Source organism: Anguilla rostrata, chromosome 18 (assembly GCF_018555375.3).
Source record: "Anguilla rostrata isolate EN2019 chromosome 18, ASM1855537v3, whole genome shotgun sequence".
Taxonomy (NCBI): Eukaryota; Metazoa; Chordata; class Actinopteri; order Anguilliformes; family Anguillidae; genus Anguilla; species Anguilla rostrata.
The window spans coordinates 12,580,460-12,598,290 of record NC_057950.1 but is presented as its reverse complement, the minus strand read 5'-3'; the positions used below and the strand labels follow the sequence as shown (position 1 = coordinate 12,598,290).

Sequence of the window (17,831 nt, the reverse complement as noted above, 5' to 3'; positions counted from 1 at the left end):
AGGGCACTCAAAAAATGAAAAATTCTACGTCAGCCAGCGGTCTCTGGACATCAGAGAATACACAGAGTAATTCTTCAGTCAAATATCTTTCTGTACAATCTGCATTCAAATTGTGTTTTTTGAAAAAGATTTTACTATTTTAATTTATTTACTATTCAAATTTATTTTGGAATTTGTACAAACAGCCTGTAAGAACAAGAAATGTTCAATATATATTTCGATATGCTCTCAATATGTTGTAGCTCAGAATTGGACCCCCATTGGCATCACTGAATGAGAATTTACATAATTCTGAAGAGCTCAGTTTTGTCTTTTTAGTGAAAACAATTATGCAAAAAGCCAGGAAAATGGCTACTTGAAGTGACAGATTTTACATCACATTCTGAAATAACTACAGCTCACCTCCATTAATGTCTGTCAAGGTTTTGGTGGGACAGTCCAGTACGATCCACAGACCTTTTGCCTGTTCATGCCATTGTGTGCAACTGACATGATTACCTTCAATCGGTTATATATCTGACCTTTAATTCATTTTCAAGGCATGACATTCACAGAATATATCTGAAATCATTCATCAACTTAAAGAGCAATTACTGTTCTCCAATTTAAAAAAGGCAATGCATAGTATTAAAAGGAGTGTGCTATATGGTTAACTTTGCAATAAAAACATCTCAGTTTTCCTCAAATTTCAACTCCACATGAAAATCCTAAAAAATAACAAACAAGATACCGTTTTTTCCCCCCCAAAAATTAAATTAAAGCAATATAATATTCCTAACCCTTAGATTTTACACTGAGAGATCTGGAGCACTACCATGCTCAAAATGTTGATCTTGATTTGTCAAGCAGGCTAAACAGCTCAGGAACACAGCTGTGAAAGCTGGTGCGCAGTACTGAGAATGTGTTCCTGTGACTTTGATATCAAGGACTTGGAGAAATAAGGGCGCCGCGACTTCCTGTGTACCGCCGTGGGGCATCCCAACAGCAGGACTCGGGCTTTCTGCCCAGGTTATGAAAGCAGGTGCTTCAGTCCCAGTATGGTGCCACCAAAACCCAGGAATCACTACAGCCGATCTGTAAATCCACTGTAAAGTCATCATGAGGCTGACAGGCTCCATTCAGGGAAATACAAAAACACAAGCACAAGTCGTGAAAAAAATGGGTAAGAAGGAAAAAGACACACCCACGAACTGACCCAGATCGGAAGCCTGTAGTACTGTATTTTGCCTTGTGTGTCGGTTAGTTATCCATTGTTGTGCTTTCTTTACATCTCTCCTCCCACAAATCCTCTTCCGTGCTCATGTTTGTGAAATCCCCATCCTCGCTGTCCTTTCCATCACCCTATCTGCTTTCATCTCTCTCTCTCTCTCCCTCTCGATCTGCCTCAGCCTCAGCAGGTTCTACCTGCTGTCGCTGGTCTCCGCCAGACGGTTGTTCATGATGCCAAGGGCCCCCACGCCCCCCGAAAACCCGTTTTGCCGCGAGCTGCTGCCCACCGTCCTGGGGTACCCGTTGGCCGTCTCGGAGAGCTGCTTCTGCATGATGGCCAGGGAGACCTTGTTGGAGGCCGTGAGGTCCCGCATGGAGATCATCTCGCCGGAGAGGCGGCGGCCGTCCGTGTCGCTATCGTAGGGCCCGTCCGAGTCGGGCGGGCGGGCGAAGCGGGCCTGCCGCACGCGGGCGCCGGGCCGGATGGCGTTCCGCCGCCCCAGGAAGGCGTTGGCCCTGTGGCACCGCTGGCAGCACAGGCAGTTCATCTTCCCCAGCATCCAGTTGAGCACCTGTTTGATGACGATGGAGATGACGTTGAAGAGCGAGTAGATGCAGCACACGCCTGACAGGATGAACAGGAAGTTGGCCAGCCGGTACAGGCCCTGGTTCTCGTAGGCGGCGCCCTGGCTGCTCACCAGGTCGCCGAAGCCGATGGTGCTGAAGGTGACGAAGCAGTAGTAGAGCGAGTCCATGTAGGCCCAGCCCTCCACGGGCGTGTACATGGCCGAGGCGCAGCAGGACAGCACGATGGACGCCAGGCCCAGGATCAGCATCACGTGGTAGACGGAGGGCTTCCAGCCCGGCAGGCAGGACTCGGCGAAGTCGCGGCGGAGGCCCGGCGGGAAGAGGCCGCTGCGCCGGAGACGCCGCTCCTGCACCGCCCTCATCACCACGGCCAGCAGGGTGATGATGCGCTCCAGGAACAGGTTAAAGAACAGGATGGTGCCCGCGCAACCCAGCATGCCGTAGAAGATGAGGAAAACCTTCCCTGCCACCGTCGCCGGGGTGGTCATCCCGAAACCTGCCGAGGTCAGAGAGGAGACAGAGAACGAGGGGTTAATAAACGTTTTTGTTTTTGGGGACCAGACTAAAGAGAGAGTGAAGACTGGGGGTCAGGACTCACATATCAAGGTATGGCAATGCACGTTTTAAGCAGGTTGCATAGTTTTGGCAGAATGCCTTGTGGATGCCCGTGAGCATGGAGGATTATTCCTGTGCCTGTGTGATTTCTCTCCGGAGTGACATCATGCGGAGAGGGGTCAGAGGTCAACGCCTGACTCTGCAGACTGGAGAGACACATTAGCTGATGAGCTGGATGGCTGTGATGTCCCAAACCCCCCGACTGACAAGGTGGAGGTTACCCTGACCTTACTGGCACCCACACACCTGAGACTCCTACACCACAGCTGGAGCAGCAGCGCGGAGGCCATCTTTAACTGAATCCATACGGATCAGAGCCATAATCCCACCCGTGGAATCGTGTTTCACACACTTTTAAAGATAGGATCCAGGTGAGAAGGAATTTTGCCAACAATAGAGCCCAAGACTGCGAACGCTGCAGACAGGCGCAGAGCTGTGAGGGTCAGGGAAGCTCGCGGTCGTTCTCTGTCAAGGACTCTCAAGTCCGATTTACACCCTGTGCATTAGATAAGATTACTTAGTTCTCCTCATCTCCAGTCCAATCATATAATTATGCTGCCGATGCAGAATGAGAGCCAGCTCTGAAGTTTTTTATGCGTCGAGCCAAAGTCATTAGGCTCACACCGAGAGGCTGGTCAGAGCTGAAGACCCAAATTATTCATAACCATGACCCAACCAGTGACAGCCAGGAATACTAATCCAATATAAGTGCCACTCCATTTTTCTTGGCTGCAGTTTTTTATCTTGTTCTTGACGAATGAAAAATGGGCAGTAACACTGCCAGTCTGGTAATTAGGATCGGAGTGAGGTCAGGTCGAAGCCAAAATGGCTCATTAGGTCAGCTATGTTTGCGTGGGGTGAAGCAATATCCCAGTACAAATTATATGCCAAACAAACAAATTCCAGTTTTAAAGACTGAATTAATTCAAGAGCTTTATACAGTTGTCTCTACGTGGTATGGAGGCTGATGTATACCAGTGTTAGCTTTGCTTATTGTGGCTATTATATAGCCATTTTTGTGGCTCTGAGTTTTAGATTTACACACTAGATGCTCTAGCACCTAAAGGTCTCAATGAAGGCTTTTATATCTGTCATTTTAGTAGTATCCTTGTCTGTTTATTTTATGGCTGTTGTAACTACTGGTGTGTAGGGTCTGTCCATCTGTTTTGATTTGTCAACTGTACAGTCATGTCTCTAAGTATTCCTGTACAGAATTTTTATCGTGGACTTTTTTTCCCCCCGGTTACCTCTCCATTGTTATGGTATCGATGAGACAGCTGTATGCTATTCTGTGTATTCATATTGCATATTGGGGAGTGGCAGTTCTTGTAAATGGACAGTCAGATGAACTAGTGCTATAGGAAGTGATATGGGTATTCAACAGTGCTATTTTCATTTTTTTTTTGCCTGATGAGAGCATGTAGCTTGAAATGTAACATTTTGAAGTGTTAAAAAACATTTTTCTTGGGAGCAGTGCACCAAGTAATTTTTCTATATTTAATATCATGCAATACTCTTCCATCAGAACTCCCATAAATTAATTTGCATTATGGTTAATTCAGTGGCCTTCACCTTGATCACATTTCATCTTTTTTAGACTCATAAGCTAGATTTTTTTTTTTCTTCTTCTTTTTTTAAAAGAATATCCCAGTATAAATAACACCTAGCCATAAAAGCACTGTCTGGCAAAGCAACCGGAAAGAACTCAGTTGACCTTGCCTCCATTTAAGATGGTGAATCATAATTGGGGGGTAAATTTGCTACAACAATTGTCAGTGTCTGACTGACTGAAAAAGATAACTGATTCAAAATTATGGTTCAATTATAACAGTTGTGAAATTAGTCATAAACCTTAATACAGTCATAATGGATTATGGACAGGGTAAGATGGCTTTATGGCATATTGTGCTACCCCATGCAGACTACTTATTCAGTTTGCCGCACTTCCTCTGTGAGATTAAAACAAAGAGGTGCACTGGCAAACCACGGCAGTGGAAACTATGGTGACACCAAGCTGTGCACCTGTGTGCAGCAAGAACAGTCAAGCTACACAGCGCTCTCGCAACCTTAATTGAATTTTTTTGTTGTTGTTGTCTTCAATTTCTTCCTCCCTGCACTTCAGATCTGATATGCTTTTATCCGTAAACTGTACTCCGTTGAAAGGTCTTATTACCTCAGGTGATAAAAATCACTGTTTTCCATTTCATTCACTCTAGTCCATCAGAATGGGTGCTTTGACCTTATCTTTAAAAATGAATATCTTTTATGTGCACTTTTTATTTGACAAACTGGGTCATTTAGATCAAGCTAAGACTGAGTTTCTGGATGGACACACATGTGCGCATACACACACACACACACACACACACACACACACACACACACACATCCAAATGCTCACATACAGACACACACACACACACACACACATCCCAATGCTCATATACAGATGCAGACACACAGTCACACACACACGCACACAATACATGTTCACGGGTAATTTGAGTCAGTGAGACTTATAGAATTTCCCTTATAGTAATGGGCCTGTCACTTCTCAGTATTAATAATGTACTGAGCATTCTCTGTCAGTGGCTAGGAGCTGTAGAGCGATGACATGAAAACAGCAGAATGAGGGGGCTGGTTCACTAATTCCAAGACCTCCACAGAAACCAAATCTCTCAGTAGTTCTTTAATTAATTAATGCTCTGCATTTGTCCCTTGGTCAAAGCTGCGCGATTGTTCATGGGAACGAGGTTAAGTCCACGATGTGTCAGAGAGACAGAGCTCTGCTCCCTCTCTCATTATGAGCTGAATAACGTCTGAGACGGGCAGGCGCTGCCATTGATTCCGCGCGCAGCCCATTACCTTCGACTGCTGTGTCAGGAGACATTAGGGGCAGAAATCAAAGCAGCACAAAACGAGATCAAACTGAGCTGGGTAGTCCCCAGCGATGGGGAAGATGGAATCTTTGCTGCTATATCTGGAGCTTTCTAAAAACTCCACAGTTATTGGCGCTGCACAAAAGGACATTACGCTACAATGAGTCTGGAAATATTTGGTATTCTGGATTCTGAAAATGTGCCAAAATTATAATAATAATAATAATATTATTATTATTATTATTATATAATAATAATAATAATAATAATAATAATAATAATAAAATATGCTACCTTACACTTAAATTTACAATGCAGATAATCGCTACGCTAATGTGAACATAGTAATGTTAATTGAGAGTGTGTTTATTTCTGGACATTAAATACATAATTAAAAGATATTCCTACTAATGGATGTTAACAGTCAAGACTGTGACACCCGAAAGACCAAACTGGAAAGAGCAAATTGAAACATTGTGATTATGGCTAATCATTTAAAGTTATAAATGTTTTTCAATATTTTTCATCATACTTAGGGAGAAAACAAGGGTCAAAGATCAAGGATATTGTATTTACTCTTCAGTCTAGTGGCCTCATTCAAACCAGGGAGCGCAAAAACAAAATAGTGGAGTCACAATGTAAAACATGTTACCTGTTAATCCTAATGATATTATATTTTGTTTCCTTAGCATTGTGCAACAGGGTGGAGTGGCACATAATGTTCAGGGCTCTATTTTAGCAGTCTTAGCGCATGGTCTAAAGCACAATGCGCACGTGCATTTAGGGTGTAGCCAGAAAAAAATCTGCTCATGCGTGAGTCCAATTAAAACTGACCAAATTAATTGTGTAATGCGGCACAAATTTGTTTTCATTTCTGATTTTTTTTTAAAGTTTTTTTTTTTTTCTTAATTAGACATTTAGTTCTCTTCATAATTGCATTGTTCATGAAATCAGCAGTTTTAATTGCTGAAAGTATGGAAATCTTGTCAATGTGAAGAACAAAAAATAGGGTTAAGAAATTGTGTTAAAATGGTGAAATTAGTTTTTTAAATTGTATCAACAAAAAAAAAAAAAACTGTAATGTACAGTGAATCACCAGGACCATATTTGAAAAAATTGCAATGGATTGAGGAGATTTCAAATTGTCCGAATAAACGCAATATTCCCTGGACTAAGTTTTAGACTTAATAAACCATTCCGTCTGTGTACCAGGCTACAGACGAAGCAGCCCTTCTCCCAGTTGATTCCTCCTCAGTCATGCTGCTGGGGTATTTTGGTTCATTAATTGGACATGCAGTTCACAATCACGCCTTCTAAAGTCATGTAATGTGTTCTCATTTCTGCCCAAGACATCCATGGCTTTTGGCAATGAATTCATTTAAAAGAATCCCAGAGGTTGCTGCCAATCACACCTGCATGACAATTTGTCCAAAGCAAAGTACCATAACCTACAAAAATTAAACTACACATTTGTCCAAAGCACCATAACCTACAAAAATTAAACTACACATTTTATTTATGCTAAGTAAATGGGAGCCGGGTGAAGACTGGAGTACTTCAGCATTTCCATATTTCTCCCACATGACCGATATCACAGCAATAACACAAAAATGATAAGCGAGTGATGTTTACATTACAGCTCACAATACATACGTACGCTGCCATGCAATAACAACACTGACAAGAAGAACTGTGGATCAGTTTTTTAAAAAATCACAAGTACAGTTTAATAATCAAAATGGATTGAAGGAATTACTACTTCCACACGCCAAACCATTGGCATTGATCACAGTTGCTACTACGGGCTTGCAATTAGTGTGTGTCTGGCTAAGCAAACCATGATGCTGCACCTCCGTTTCACAGACTGGCAATTAATGGGCCCATCATTTGCCAGTTCAAAGCTCTTTCACGTCAGCCTTTTAATCTGTCAGCTCCTCCTGGATTTAATGTAGCACCGCAGAGCAAGAGCCACGGCACCACAGAAATAATGGACGTGCCCCACTGTGCGTCTTCACCGCTGGACACTGGTAAACACAGTTAATTCAAAGGTGCAGAAATCAGTGACTAATGCTGTCACGCAAGGCCACGCTGACATCAAGTTAAAGTTCGGCAAAAATTACTGACGCGGTGAGCTACTGAAAAATGCTTTGGGATGCAAGATGTCAATGGCTTGAAGTAAAACTGCCCAAGTTTATAACCGAGTATATCCTTAGATCTAAAGAACTTGACCTCCAATGTCTTAGATTTTATTCACAGATATACAGTACATAACAAAAAGAAGATGGGGGATGTACTGATAAGATCTTGGCCCGGGTTTCAATTGCCATTTGTCACCGGCTTGTAGTTACATGTATAATTTACCATTATGTTCACTGGCACAGTTTTGCAAGGTCAGCGGATCACTGAAATGAACCTGTGAAACTGTGTGGAGGTAAAAAAAAAAGTGCAATGAATGCTGATTAAATTCAGGGCCCAGCCATACCAACCCCCTCTCTAGGAAAAACCAATGGGAACTAGATAGGACTGACAAGTTGTATTAGGGCCAGCGTATATCCTGTGTGTTGAGATGGTGGCGGTATTGTGAAGGTGCTTCGGCGGGCACTTCAACAGTTCACAATATTTTCTGAAAATATGAGGGTTGTATTTCTTCTCTCTGTCACGCAACAGGGACCTTGTTTTATCACTTTGAGATCAAAGTCCCCTGTATCAGATTGAAGAGGGTGGAAAAACAGGTAACTGTTTTAAATGCATCCTTCACAGAAACAGAAAAAAACAATTGATCTCTTGAAATAAACCTGTGGGCTTATCAAAAGTGTAACTGCAATAGCACAAGTATTGATTTAAGCAGCCCCATTTCCAAAGACTGACTGCAGCATAACAACAAAAAACAATACCCAAGATCCATCATCTCATCTGCACGTATCTGGAGTATACGTCTTACAAAAAAAAAGAAAAGAAAGTGTACGTAAGCACGAGTCTGAGCATGTGTCTGCATTGGTGTGTGTACACATGTGACTAAGAGTGCATGTGTGTGTGTGTGTGTGAGGGTGTGTGCGTGTGTGAGAGAGAGAGACAGTGTACTGTATGTGTGAGTGTATTTGTGTGTGCGTGTGGGTGAGAGAGAGAGCGAAACAGTGTACTGTATGTGTGTGTGTGTGTGTGAGCGTATTTCTGTGTGTGTGTGCATGTGTGCGTGCGTGTGTGCGTGTGTGTGTGTGTGTGTGTGTGCGAGTCAGAATGTAAGTGTGTGCATTTGCAGCATGGGGCCGTGAGTTGCTGAGGATCCCCTGAATCTCACAGAGGGAAGGACCATTTGACCCCTGCTATCTGACCAGGCTTAGCGAGCTCTCCCACTGGTATTACTATCCAGCACACTGTGGGCCCTGTGAAGCCCTCATTAACCTGGAAGTACAGCAGGGGTGGGTTGGGACACACAGCGACGGCCCTGTGTTACTCCAGCACCACGCAATCCCACATCCTGACTACCCATGGCATCAGTCTGTATACAGCACCCTCAGTTACTCCAGTGAAGCTGTCCTACCAGATCAGCTCATCCAGACCCTTTCACCAGACTCCCTTTGTGTGAAGCCTGGGCACAGCACAGGTGATCTTGATACTATATCTTGCATTTTTTACTATGACCTTTGAAGTATTGAATTTTTCGTCTTCCCCAAGGGCAGGATAGGAAGTCTGGGCAGGGGTGTATGCAAGCAGGCATGAAAGAAAAAAAGTGGAAATGAATAGGGAGCATGTGACAAGCATTTCAACTGCCTCAAGGGAGAAAATTGTGTCCTGCATATGCCTACAAGAAAAAAGAAGGAAACCGCAAGGTGTATGTGCATGTGTTGTACAGCCTGTACATGTGAATGTGTAAGCGGGCATCAGTGTGAGAGCGTATGTGTAGATGTGTGTTTGCACGTGGTGTGATTATGATTGCTGTAAGTGGTGCCAATGTGTAACTGTGTGTGAGAGAGAGACTGTGTGTGTGTGTGTGTGTGTGTGAGAGAGAGAGAGCCTGTGTGTGTGTGTGTTTTTGAGTATGTGTGTGTGTGTGAGACCGTGTGTGTTTTCCCTCCATTTTATCGGCTGTTTAGTTTGTGTGTCCTTCATACCGGCAGTGAGTCTCACTGCTGCAGACCTAAAGTTCTATGTACCCAGGGATGAGGGTAATGCCAACCCAACACTCAAAATCTGAGCACAAACAGCAAATACGGTCATTAAAAGTCATATTCTCCATTCATCCCAAAGGGGGCCATTTCTAAACACCTGCTCATCCAGCAATTTCATGAAAAATATAAGAGCAGTGAGAACAGCAGTAGTGAAATGAAGGTGTTGTCCTCCACGCCAGCCGACCTCTCTCACAAAGGGACATGATTAGTCACAGGCTGAACCTGCAGGGGACTGCACTGACCACATGGAACACAGGAAGCATCTCTACAGCTCACTGAGCCATCTGCTGAGGTGCACACACACACACACACACACACACATACGCATACACACACACACACACACACACACTCATAAACACTAACATCCACACGCACACAAACACAAACACATACACACACACTCATAAACACAAACGCACAAAACCCAAACCTACAAAAACCCTCCCAAAAGCACTACACGTGCAGACAACACACACATATGCAGAAATCTGTGTACTGTTACACATAGAGGTATGCAAAAAACACACTCACTCATACATTCTTGCGCACACCCCTGCACAACACACATACACTTAAATATCGACAAACAAATGGTAATGAACGCAAACACTCATGAACACATACGAGCATGAGCACACGCTTGCACTCATTATGCAAACTAGCTGCATGTGCAGCATTGAATTCCATTAACAAGATCCTTGATCAGAATTCTGCAATCACACCCTGGTAATTAACCAAAAAAGAAGTATTGATAGCGAGCGATTACAAAGCTTAACATTCAGTTTGACAGGCTGAGCACAGAGAGGTAATTATAGTGTTACACTGATTTCAAATAGCAGTGATCTGGAACACAACATCATTCTTATAACCGGGCCACTTACATCTATGGCCCAGAGACATTTTTGAGCATGTTACCATCTGGGCTGTCAACCCAAGTTTCAACCCGGTCCCTGTAGGCTCTCTAAGTTCAGCAATCATTTGGTAATCAGCACAAACATGTGACTAATTATACAATTAGGCAATAATTATGGGGGTTTTCATCAAAACAATGAAAGAACAATATTCCAAATAAGAAAGGGAACCATGGAAACACAAACAACATCAAAATCAATGACAGAACAGAACAATAACGTACTAGTTCACTGAATACAGACAGATTTCCCACATTATGCAATCCATCGTTAGATCACAGGGCCTAGATTCCAATAGACTGGCGCTCAGAGACAGATCATAACAGACCGACACTCAAAGACGCAAACCACAAAAAAAATATGTTTCCTTTGAAGAAGCCTTAAAAATGGCAGAAACGTGTATAACCGTCTGTCCAATATCGAGTGGACGGACAGGCGTCTGACTGAACTGTTCATTTTCACACCTGTTTGCCGCGCCTTACACATCCCCCCTTGCAGTCTTACAGACCCGCCCTCATGTTCGTTCTGCCATAAGAGAGACCTGCGGCTCTGAACAATGGGCATCGATTCTTCCGCAGCGCCGCGCAATGATTTACTATCGAGGAAATGCGTTGGGCCACTTCGGTTTCACCCGTCAGCATTTATTTCTGTCCCCCCCCCCTCCTTCATCGACTCTTCCCCTTGTTTACTTCTTTACTTGTCTGCTAAGCCGAGCGTAAAAACGGCAACGTGCTTCGGTCTGTTCTGGCGTGCTTCTTTCAGTCAGGTGAGGGATTAATGTCCTGTTTTTTAAAATGATACCTCCTGAGACTCATTTAATTACAAGCCTCATCTACCAGTCAAATTGAGACCTTAAAAATATGATTAAGACATTGCAACGGTTCACACTATATGAGCAAATTCATTCATTGTAGCCACTCTGTATGCACACGTTATATTTTCAAAAAAGTAGAATATTTGGAATATATTTTATTTATGTAAGGGATCTGCAGTCAAAAAGAGATGTTTATGGAAGAAAACTATATTGATATTGATAATGAAGTAACAATATGCATATTTAAATTTTTATAAAGGAACAATGTGATGTTTTACACTGGTAATGAGTGTAATAATTAATGACTCACATGGCGTACACAAGGGCACTTTGGGCAGTGTGAGATTAATCTAACATGTGCGCGTACCTCTGTGTGGCTGCAGTGAGGCTGTCCCAGCTCAGGGGAAGCTCTCATGCTAATTCACCAGACGCAATGCAGCACATGCAAAACCTGGCCCCCTGCTGTCCCGCTCCGGCACTGCTGCCGAGGTGCCAGAGTGGATCGTGAGACACACACACATTCACACACGCGTGCGCATACAGACGCACAAACACGTGCATGCATGCATACACACATACACACACATTCACACGTGTGCGCGCACACGCACACACAAACATGTGCACGAATGTACACACATACACACACACACAAACACAAACACACATAGAAACGTGCACACGCACACACACAAACAAACATGCGCTATGCGCTATACACAGAAACACAGACACACACACACACACAGTAGAATCTCTCTCTGGTCCACAAATACACCCCAAAGTCCTCTGAAACCCTGAATAATGTTACATAAGTGAATGTGCAACCTCAGTTTTTTTGTGTTTCAAGAGTCAAGTGCAGAAAGCACACTGTATCGGCTGATGGCGGGAGGGAGCGAGAGAAAATCAGAGAGCGTGTAAGTGGAGAGATAGTATAAAAATACAGGGAAATTGAGAGAGAATAGATAAAAAGAGAATAACTGAGAGAAAGAGAGAAAGGAGAGAGAGATGTACAATTAGAAAAATAGAGATGCGATATAGTGGTGAGCCTACGGCAGACACTGAACTACCTGTGATAAGAGAATCAATGATAGCATAACACAGGATCTGTATTGTGAAATGTGATAAGGATGTGTGTAGTACGATCAACAGCAATGCAGCCCAACAGGGAACACAGGCATTAATGACTCCCTTCAACAGCAAAGAAAGCAAAGAACAAAATGGCTAATCCTTCGCCTCAGTACAGTCAGCATACAGTGAGCAGTTATCAAACAAACCATTCATCACCCATCACCGTGACAACACTGTGTGGCATGAAGCCAACTGGAAGGTGGGGGCTGGGAAGGGGAATATATATTTATTCCTTCCTACAATCTCTCTCTCTCTCTCACACACACACACACACACACAAACATATACGCGCAAACACACATGCACTGGCACAGACACATACTATACACACACAAACTATATGTGCACACGCACACTTACACACACACACACACGCAAGTGATCTGACTAGCTTCTGACATTAGTCTCTCAACTCCACTAATCATTCTCCTATTGAAACCAGCCTGGCTGAAGGATTAAAACAATAGCATTTGCAGGACCTGAGGAACAGGTAATCTCCCTTTTAAAGCCTTCTCCAAAGAACTATCATATTATTTTTGAATATAATTTTTGAATAGCACTCTAGATTTGTGTTTTGCACAAGCACTTATTGCTGCTAATATAGTCTGCTCTGAGAGGCATAGTGCCACTGTTTTTCCAACTAGTTAACCCTTAAGTTTAGACTGATTCTGGTTATTGTAATCTATGTCAACAGATATGTAGAGTGCCTGTCACTAATGACATGAAATATGTATGACAAGTCCAGATTGAAATAATTTATGTCATCATAAATAAAAAGTTATGGACAGCTTCAACTATGATCTTGTGTACACAGGCTTAAAGTCACAGAGGTACAAATGCGTAAACACGCACTTACATACTGAGCAGCATAATGTATGGCTCTATACTCCACAATTTTAGATTTGCAATCAAACATTTCACATGTGGTTAAAGTGCACTTTGGTTTCACCATGTAGAAATTGCATCGCTTTTTATAAATAGTCATTACCATTTCAGGGTAGCATAATGTTTGGGACAAATGCCGTCACACAGGTGCTTGCGATTAGTCGGGTGTCTTCAGTTGCTTCCTTGGTGCTGGTGTAAGAGAGCTTTCAGCATCTAGTTTTGATTTTTCAGTTTCTTGATTGCCTTTGGAGTCTGTAATTGGTGTTTGTCAGCATGGGGATCAGAGCTCAGAAATCACAAAGAGCCTGGTAAGCCTAGGAGGACCTCTGCAGTTGATGACTCACCATAATGAAGCAAGTCTCCAAACAGCTGATCCAACAGATCAGGCCCTTCGTGATTTCTGAGCTCGCCAGGGCTCTCTTTCTTCTTAATGATGTAAACAGCGCTGTAATTTCTACATGCTGAAACCAAAATGTACAAAAATACTCCAAATGTACTCCAAAAACCAAATGTACAAAAACGAAAGCTGCAAATGTGCACATCATCCACGTGCAAATTGTTTAATTGCAAATCTAAAATTGCGAAGTACAAAGCCAAATCAAGAAAAACATGTCTTTTCCCCAAACTTTATGGTGCTCACTATGTGCACACAAACACATATGTGCACACGTCTACGTGCACACGCGCATTCACACACATACACACACAGCAAGCCTGGAACTTCTTGCGTCACTACTTGGAAACACTGTTCTGTCAGTGACAAATAAAATGAACAGTTAGTTGGCACCTGCACCTGCTCCAGTCCTTTAAAAAAAAGTGTCTTTCACAAGTCTTTCAGGTCCAGCCTTTCAGGTGCACCTGTCCATCTTTGACTGACAAGGCTTCATCACATAAAGTGTCAGGTCTCTTTTAGTCACAGACTACGGTTTCAGACAAAGGGCATATCGGCTTCAAATCTGCCACTCGTTTAGCTGCAGCTGCCAGGAAGCCCACCTGGAGCCACTGTCACTTGAGGAGGAGAGAGGAATTCTGGGAAGTGGAGTCCCAGGCCGATTAAACAAACCGAAAGGAATCGGGAACAGAATGTGCTCCACAGTCTGGCCGGCGGCAAAGGCGAGGATTCTCCATGAGGCTTCGGCCTGTTTTCCTGTCAGCTTCTTTTCTACACAGTTCCTGCCTACTGGCAGCCAAGCATTGCATTACATATTACATTACTTTATGGGTCATTCTGTAAATGCACTTATCCAGAGCGACTTTTTCAGAATATGGCCAAATTCTAATTTGCTTATCAGAGCCGTAGTGATATTGAAAATGATAATGAACACTATTACAGTAAAAGGAGGAGCAATGCAAATAAAAGATATACTGTAGAAAATATATATTTTTTTTATTGAACTAACCACACAAAAGTGGGCAGTGATTGGTGTGAAAGCAGCTAATTCTTGCTCCTGAAATAATGTCATTCAGCGTATAAATAACTGTAGAAAATCCCAAGGCTGCTGTCTAAAATTAATAGGCACACGTTTAAAAAAACCCTGGGCTGCAAAAGTCCTTATTTTGGGTCTAATTAAAAACGAGGAAGGCATAAGAATAATTTCCAATCTTACCTTTGGCACAAAGACTGCGGTGTTTCTTCCAATAATAGTGTGTTTAAAAATAGTAACATCAGTCTATCCAGATGATGTAAGTATCAAAGTGTCTGTGCTGAGCTACCCTATAAGTGATGGCTGTGAACAAACAGTACACACAGCAATACTTTTGAGCATAGTGTTCACAGGTAAATAGATAGATGAATAGATGGAATACTTTATTATCCCTACGGGGAAATTTCTCTAGCAGTGGGGGGGGGGGGGGGGGGGGTAGGTGAATAAATAAATACAGATAAAAATGACAAATATTTTGGCCTAGTAAATAAAGAATTACAAAACTAACCAGACATATGTTTACCGCATTAACATACTGCATGTTGGTGGGTCAAATAAAGTTCAGCCAAATAAGTAAAATAGTATAATTGATTTAAAATGCATAATAATTTAAAAATCTTAGTTGCCAACACATAATAATAATAATAATAATAATAATAATGGCTTTTATTTATGATATGCTTTTCATTCACCCAAAGCACTGCATGCAGACAACTTAGTGTAGGCATTTCACACAGCTGAATTGATTTATGACACAATTGATTGAAATTACATGACACAATTTAACATTGGGTGGCATTGATTTGGAATACTAATAAAAGGTGCTTTGTATGTGTGAGCAACATTTTGTTGAAAACATTCTTTTTTGTTGAGATCGTATATACATGTGCAGGTCCTTTGTCATTCTAGCAAGTTGGTGCATCAGTACAATCTATCTTTTCAACTTTATCTTGAAAGAACGTGTATGAAATCATTTCTGTGGTTCCCTTGTCTCACAATCCCATAGCTCATTGCAAGTCTCTGCCTGTGATGTCTGTTAGACATTGGTGAAGTGCTTGATGGGAACTGTATTACAGTGCCAAAGCGGAACACTGGTTTTGCTGAGCACAACAGAATTGTAAAAAAAAAAAAAAAAAAAAAAAAAAAAAAAAGTCTGATTTAAAGTGTATAAAATTAATTGAATTGAACCGACACGCACACATGCACGCACACACACCCGCATGCACGCGCACACACACACAACCACACTGTTGGTGATTCTGTTGCTGTCTTTTATCTTTCACTAACAAGGACATAGTGATCACCTGCATATAGACCTATCTTTACACATAGCAGGATCTCAAATTCATCTCAAATCACATCTCAGTTTGAACATCACTGGGGAGTATCACTGCGTAAAAGGTTACTCAACGGCACTTTTACAAACAGCTAAACAACTTGTCATCATTGGACTTAGCATCATGATAGGCTTGCTTTACGCCTGCACCTCTCTCTCCTCCTGTGAATGTGTGACAGCGTCTCCTCAAACAGGAGCACTTGACTGAAAATGAGATTTATTCACAATCTCCATAACTCCCTCTTCAGTCTGCGTGAGGGCAAAACAGCCTGTCAGAGGAAGACGGGAGCAGGACGTAGACAGCCAGGGAGAAGAGAACTAATACACTTTCTCCCCTGCTGTGTGCACTGAGCCCCTGCTATTTCATTACACCCTTTTGTTGCTTATTTATTTATTTTTTTTTTGTTTGTTTGTTTGTTTTCCCCCCAATTTCTCCCCAGACAGTGCTCATGAAAACTCTGCAGAGTAAAACAGATCGGCATTGTAAATAGGGAATGATGCTGCATTTTGTCTGGCCAAAGATTTATTGCAGCTATGATTTAGTCCACTGGCCCCTCTTTCACACTCTGGTAAAATGAAAATGATGGGGTAGAGACGTTTAGAGAGGCGGGCTGCAGGAGGGGGGGCCGGTGCGGACGTCCTCGCGTCCTGTTTGAGCTACAGAGCGTCATTTAGCGCGACATCACAACAGCCTTTCAAGTGATTGAAGGAGTTTTCCATTTTTAACACTGACATTTCCTCCCGGGCTCTGTTTTTAGCTGTGACGCACAGATCAGAGGAGAGAGAGAAATGGAGACGCAGGCTCGACACAGCAGCCTAACGCGGGACGCCTCTGAAGACCCGCACGCAGCAACCAATCAGGGCGAGCCCCTCGGTTTCACCCACTGGGGACTCCAGAGATTCGTCATCAGGGGTGACCTACGTCTGACTCACTGAACTGAACCTTATCAGGACCTGGCCTAGAGAGACCACCCTGCTGAATTTCCAATGTGTGACCAATGAGCTCCGCAATATTAAACAACAAAAAAAGGGGAATCCATTTTCTACACAGCAGCACTGCAACTCAGATTGGCCCAAAACAAAATCTGATGAGGCTGATTGGGCTCAAGGGCTGATCGTGGTCACCGCTTGTGTAGCGACTGGTTGGATCTCACTTTATATACGCATTGCACCCACGCTTTAGTGAAATTCATCCCTCTTTACATGGAATGTATGTCTTACTGTTTGCATTGTCTTACATGCGTGATGCACTGTTGCCCTTAACCAACTACTTGCTGCAAGGGGGTAAATAAAGTTGCACTGACCTGAACTGAACTTGAAAAGGACAGAAACCAAACAGCAGCCTCAACAGAAATGGAGTGAATCAGCAGAAGCAAACTGTCTTTCCTTTGCGTTTCCAAGACAAATTGCAACAGCGTACTAAATGTTCATTTGTCCTTCTGTTTACAACAGGCTTCCCCCAACAGCCTGACTGTGCGCCCACACTTTATCTTGATAAATCCTCACAAACCTCCCGGATTAAATTGTTATCCAGGGCATAAGCCAATTAAGCATTCTGAACAGAAGTGAAAGCCCTTGGACTGCAGCCAGCCCCTTTCCCCAGGACGGCCCAACCAGGCCAGGGCGCATCCAAGCACCCCTGTTCTGATGGTCCTGCCGTTGCTCAGGCAGCTGCGAGATGGGTAATGGGCCCCTAACTATTCCTCCTTCTCCCCCTACCCACATGAAAATGCACCTTTCAGGGGCTGCCGGATGGCTCACGGATGAACCTTATGGCCTTGGATCAAATTCGGACCGTGCCAGTGCAGACTGTGGTTGGTAGCTCCACAGGGCAATGTGCAGTTGGTGATTAGGTCACCCAGGGAAT

General features: G+C 43.1%; 1 protein-coding gene across 3 annotated transcripts in view; it reads right to left on the bottom strand.

Moving 5' to 3' along the window:
* Positions 1-743: 743 nt before the first annotated feature.
* kcnk12 (potassium channel, subfamily K, member 12) overlaps positions 744-17,831 on the bottom strand; it is a 41,073-nt gene continuing 23,985 nt past the window's right edge. For 2 of the 3 annotated variants that reach the window (XM_064317596.1, XM_064317595.1), the window contains exon 2: positions 744-2,293. In XM_064317596.1, coding sequence (XP_064173666.1) covers positions 1,401-2,293 — 893 coding nt within the window. In that variant the 3' untranslated portion in view covers positions 744-1,400. Of the gene's footprint in view, positions 2,294-2,395; positions 2,559-17,831 lie in introns of all 3 variants that reach the window. The other variant, XM_064317597.1, reaches the window with a different exon arrangement.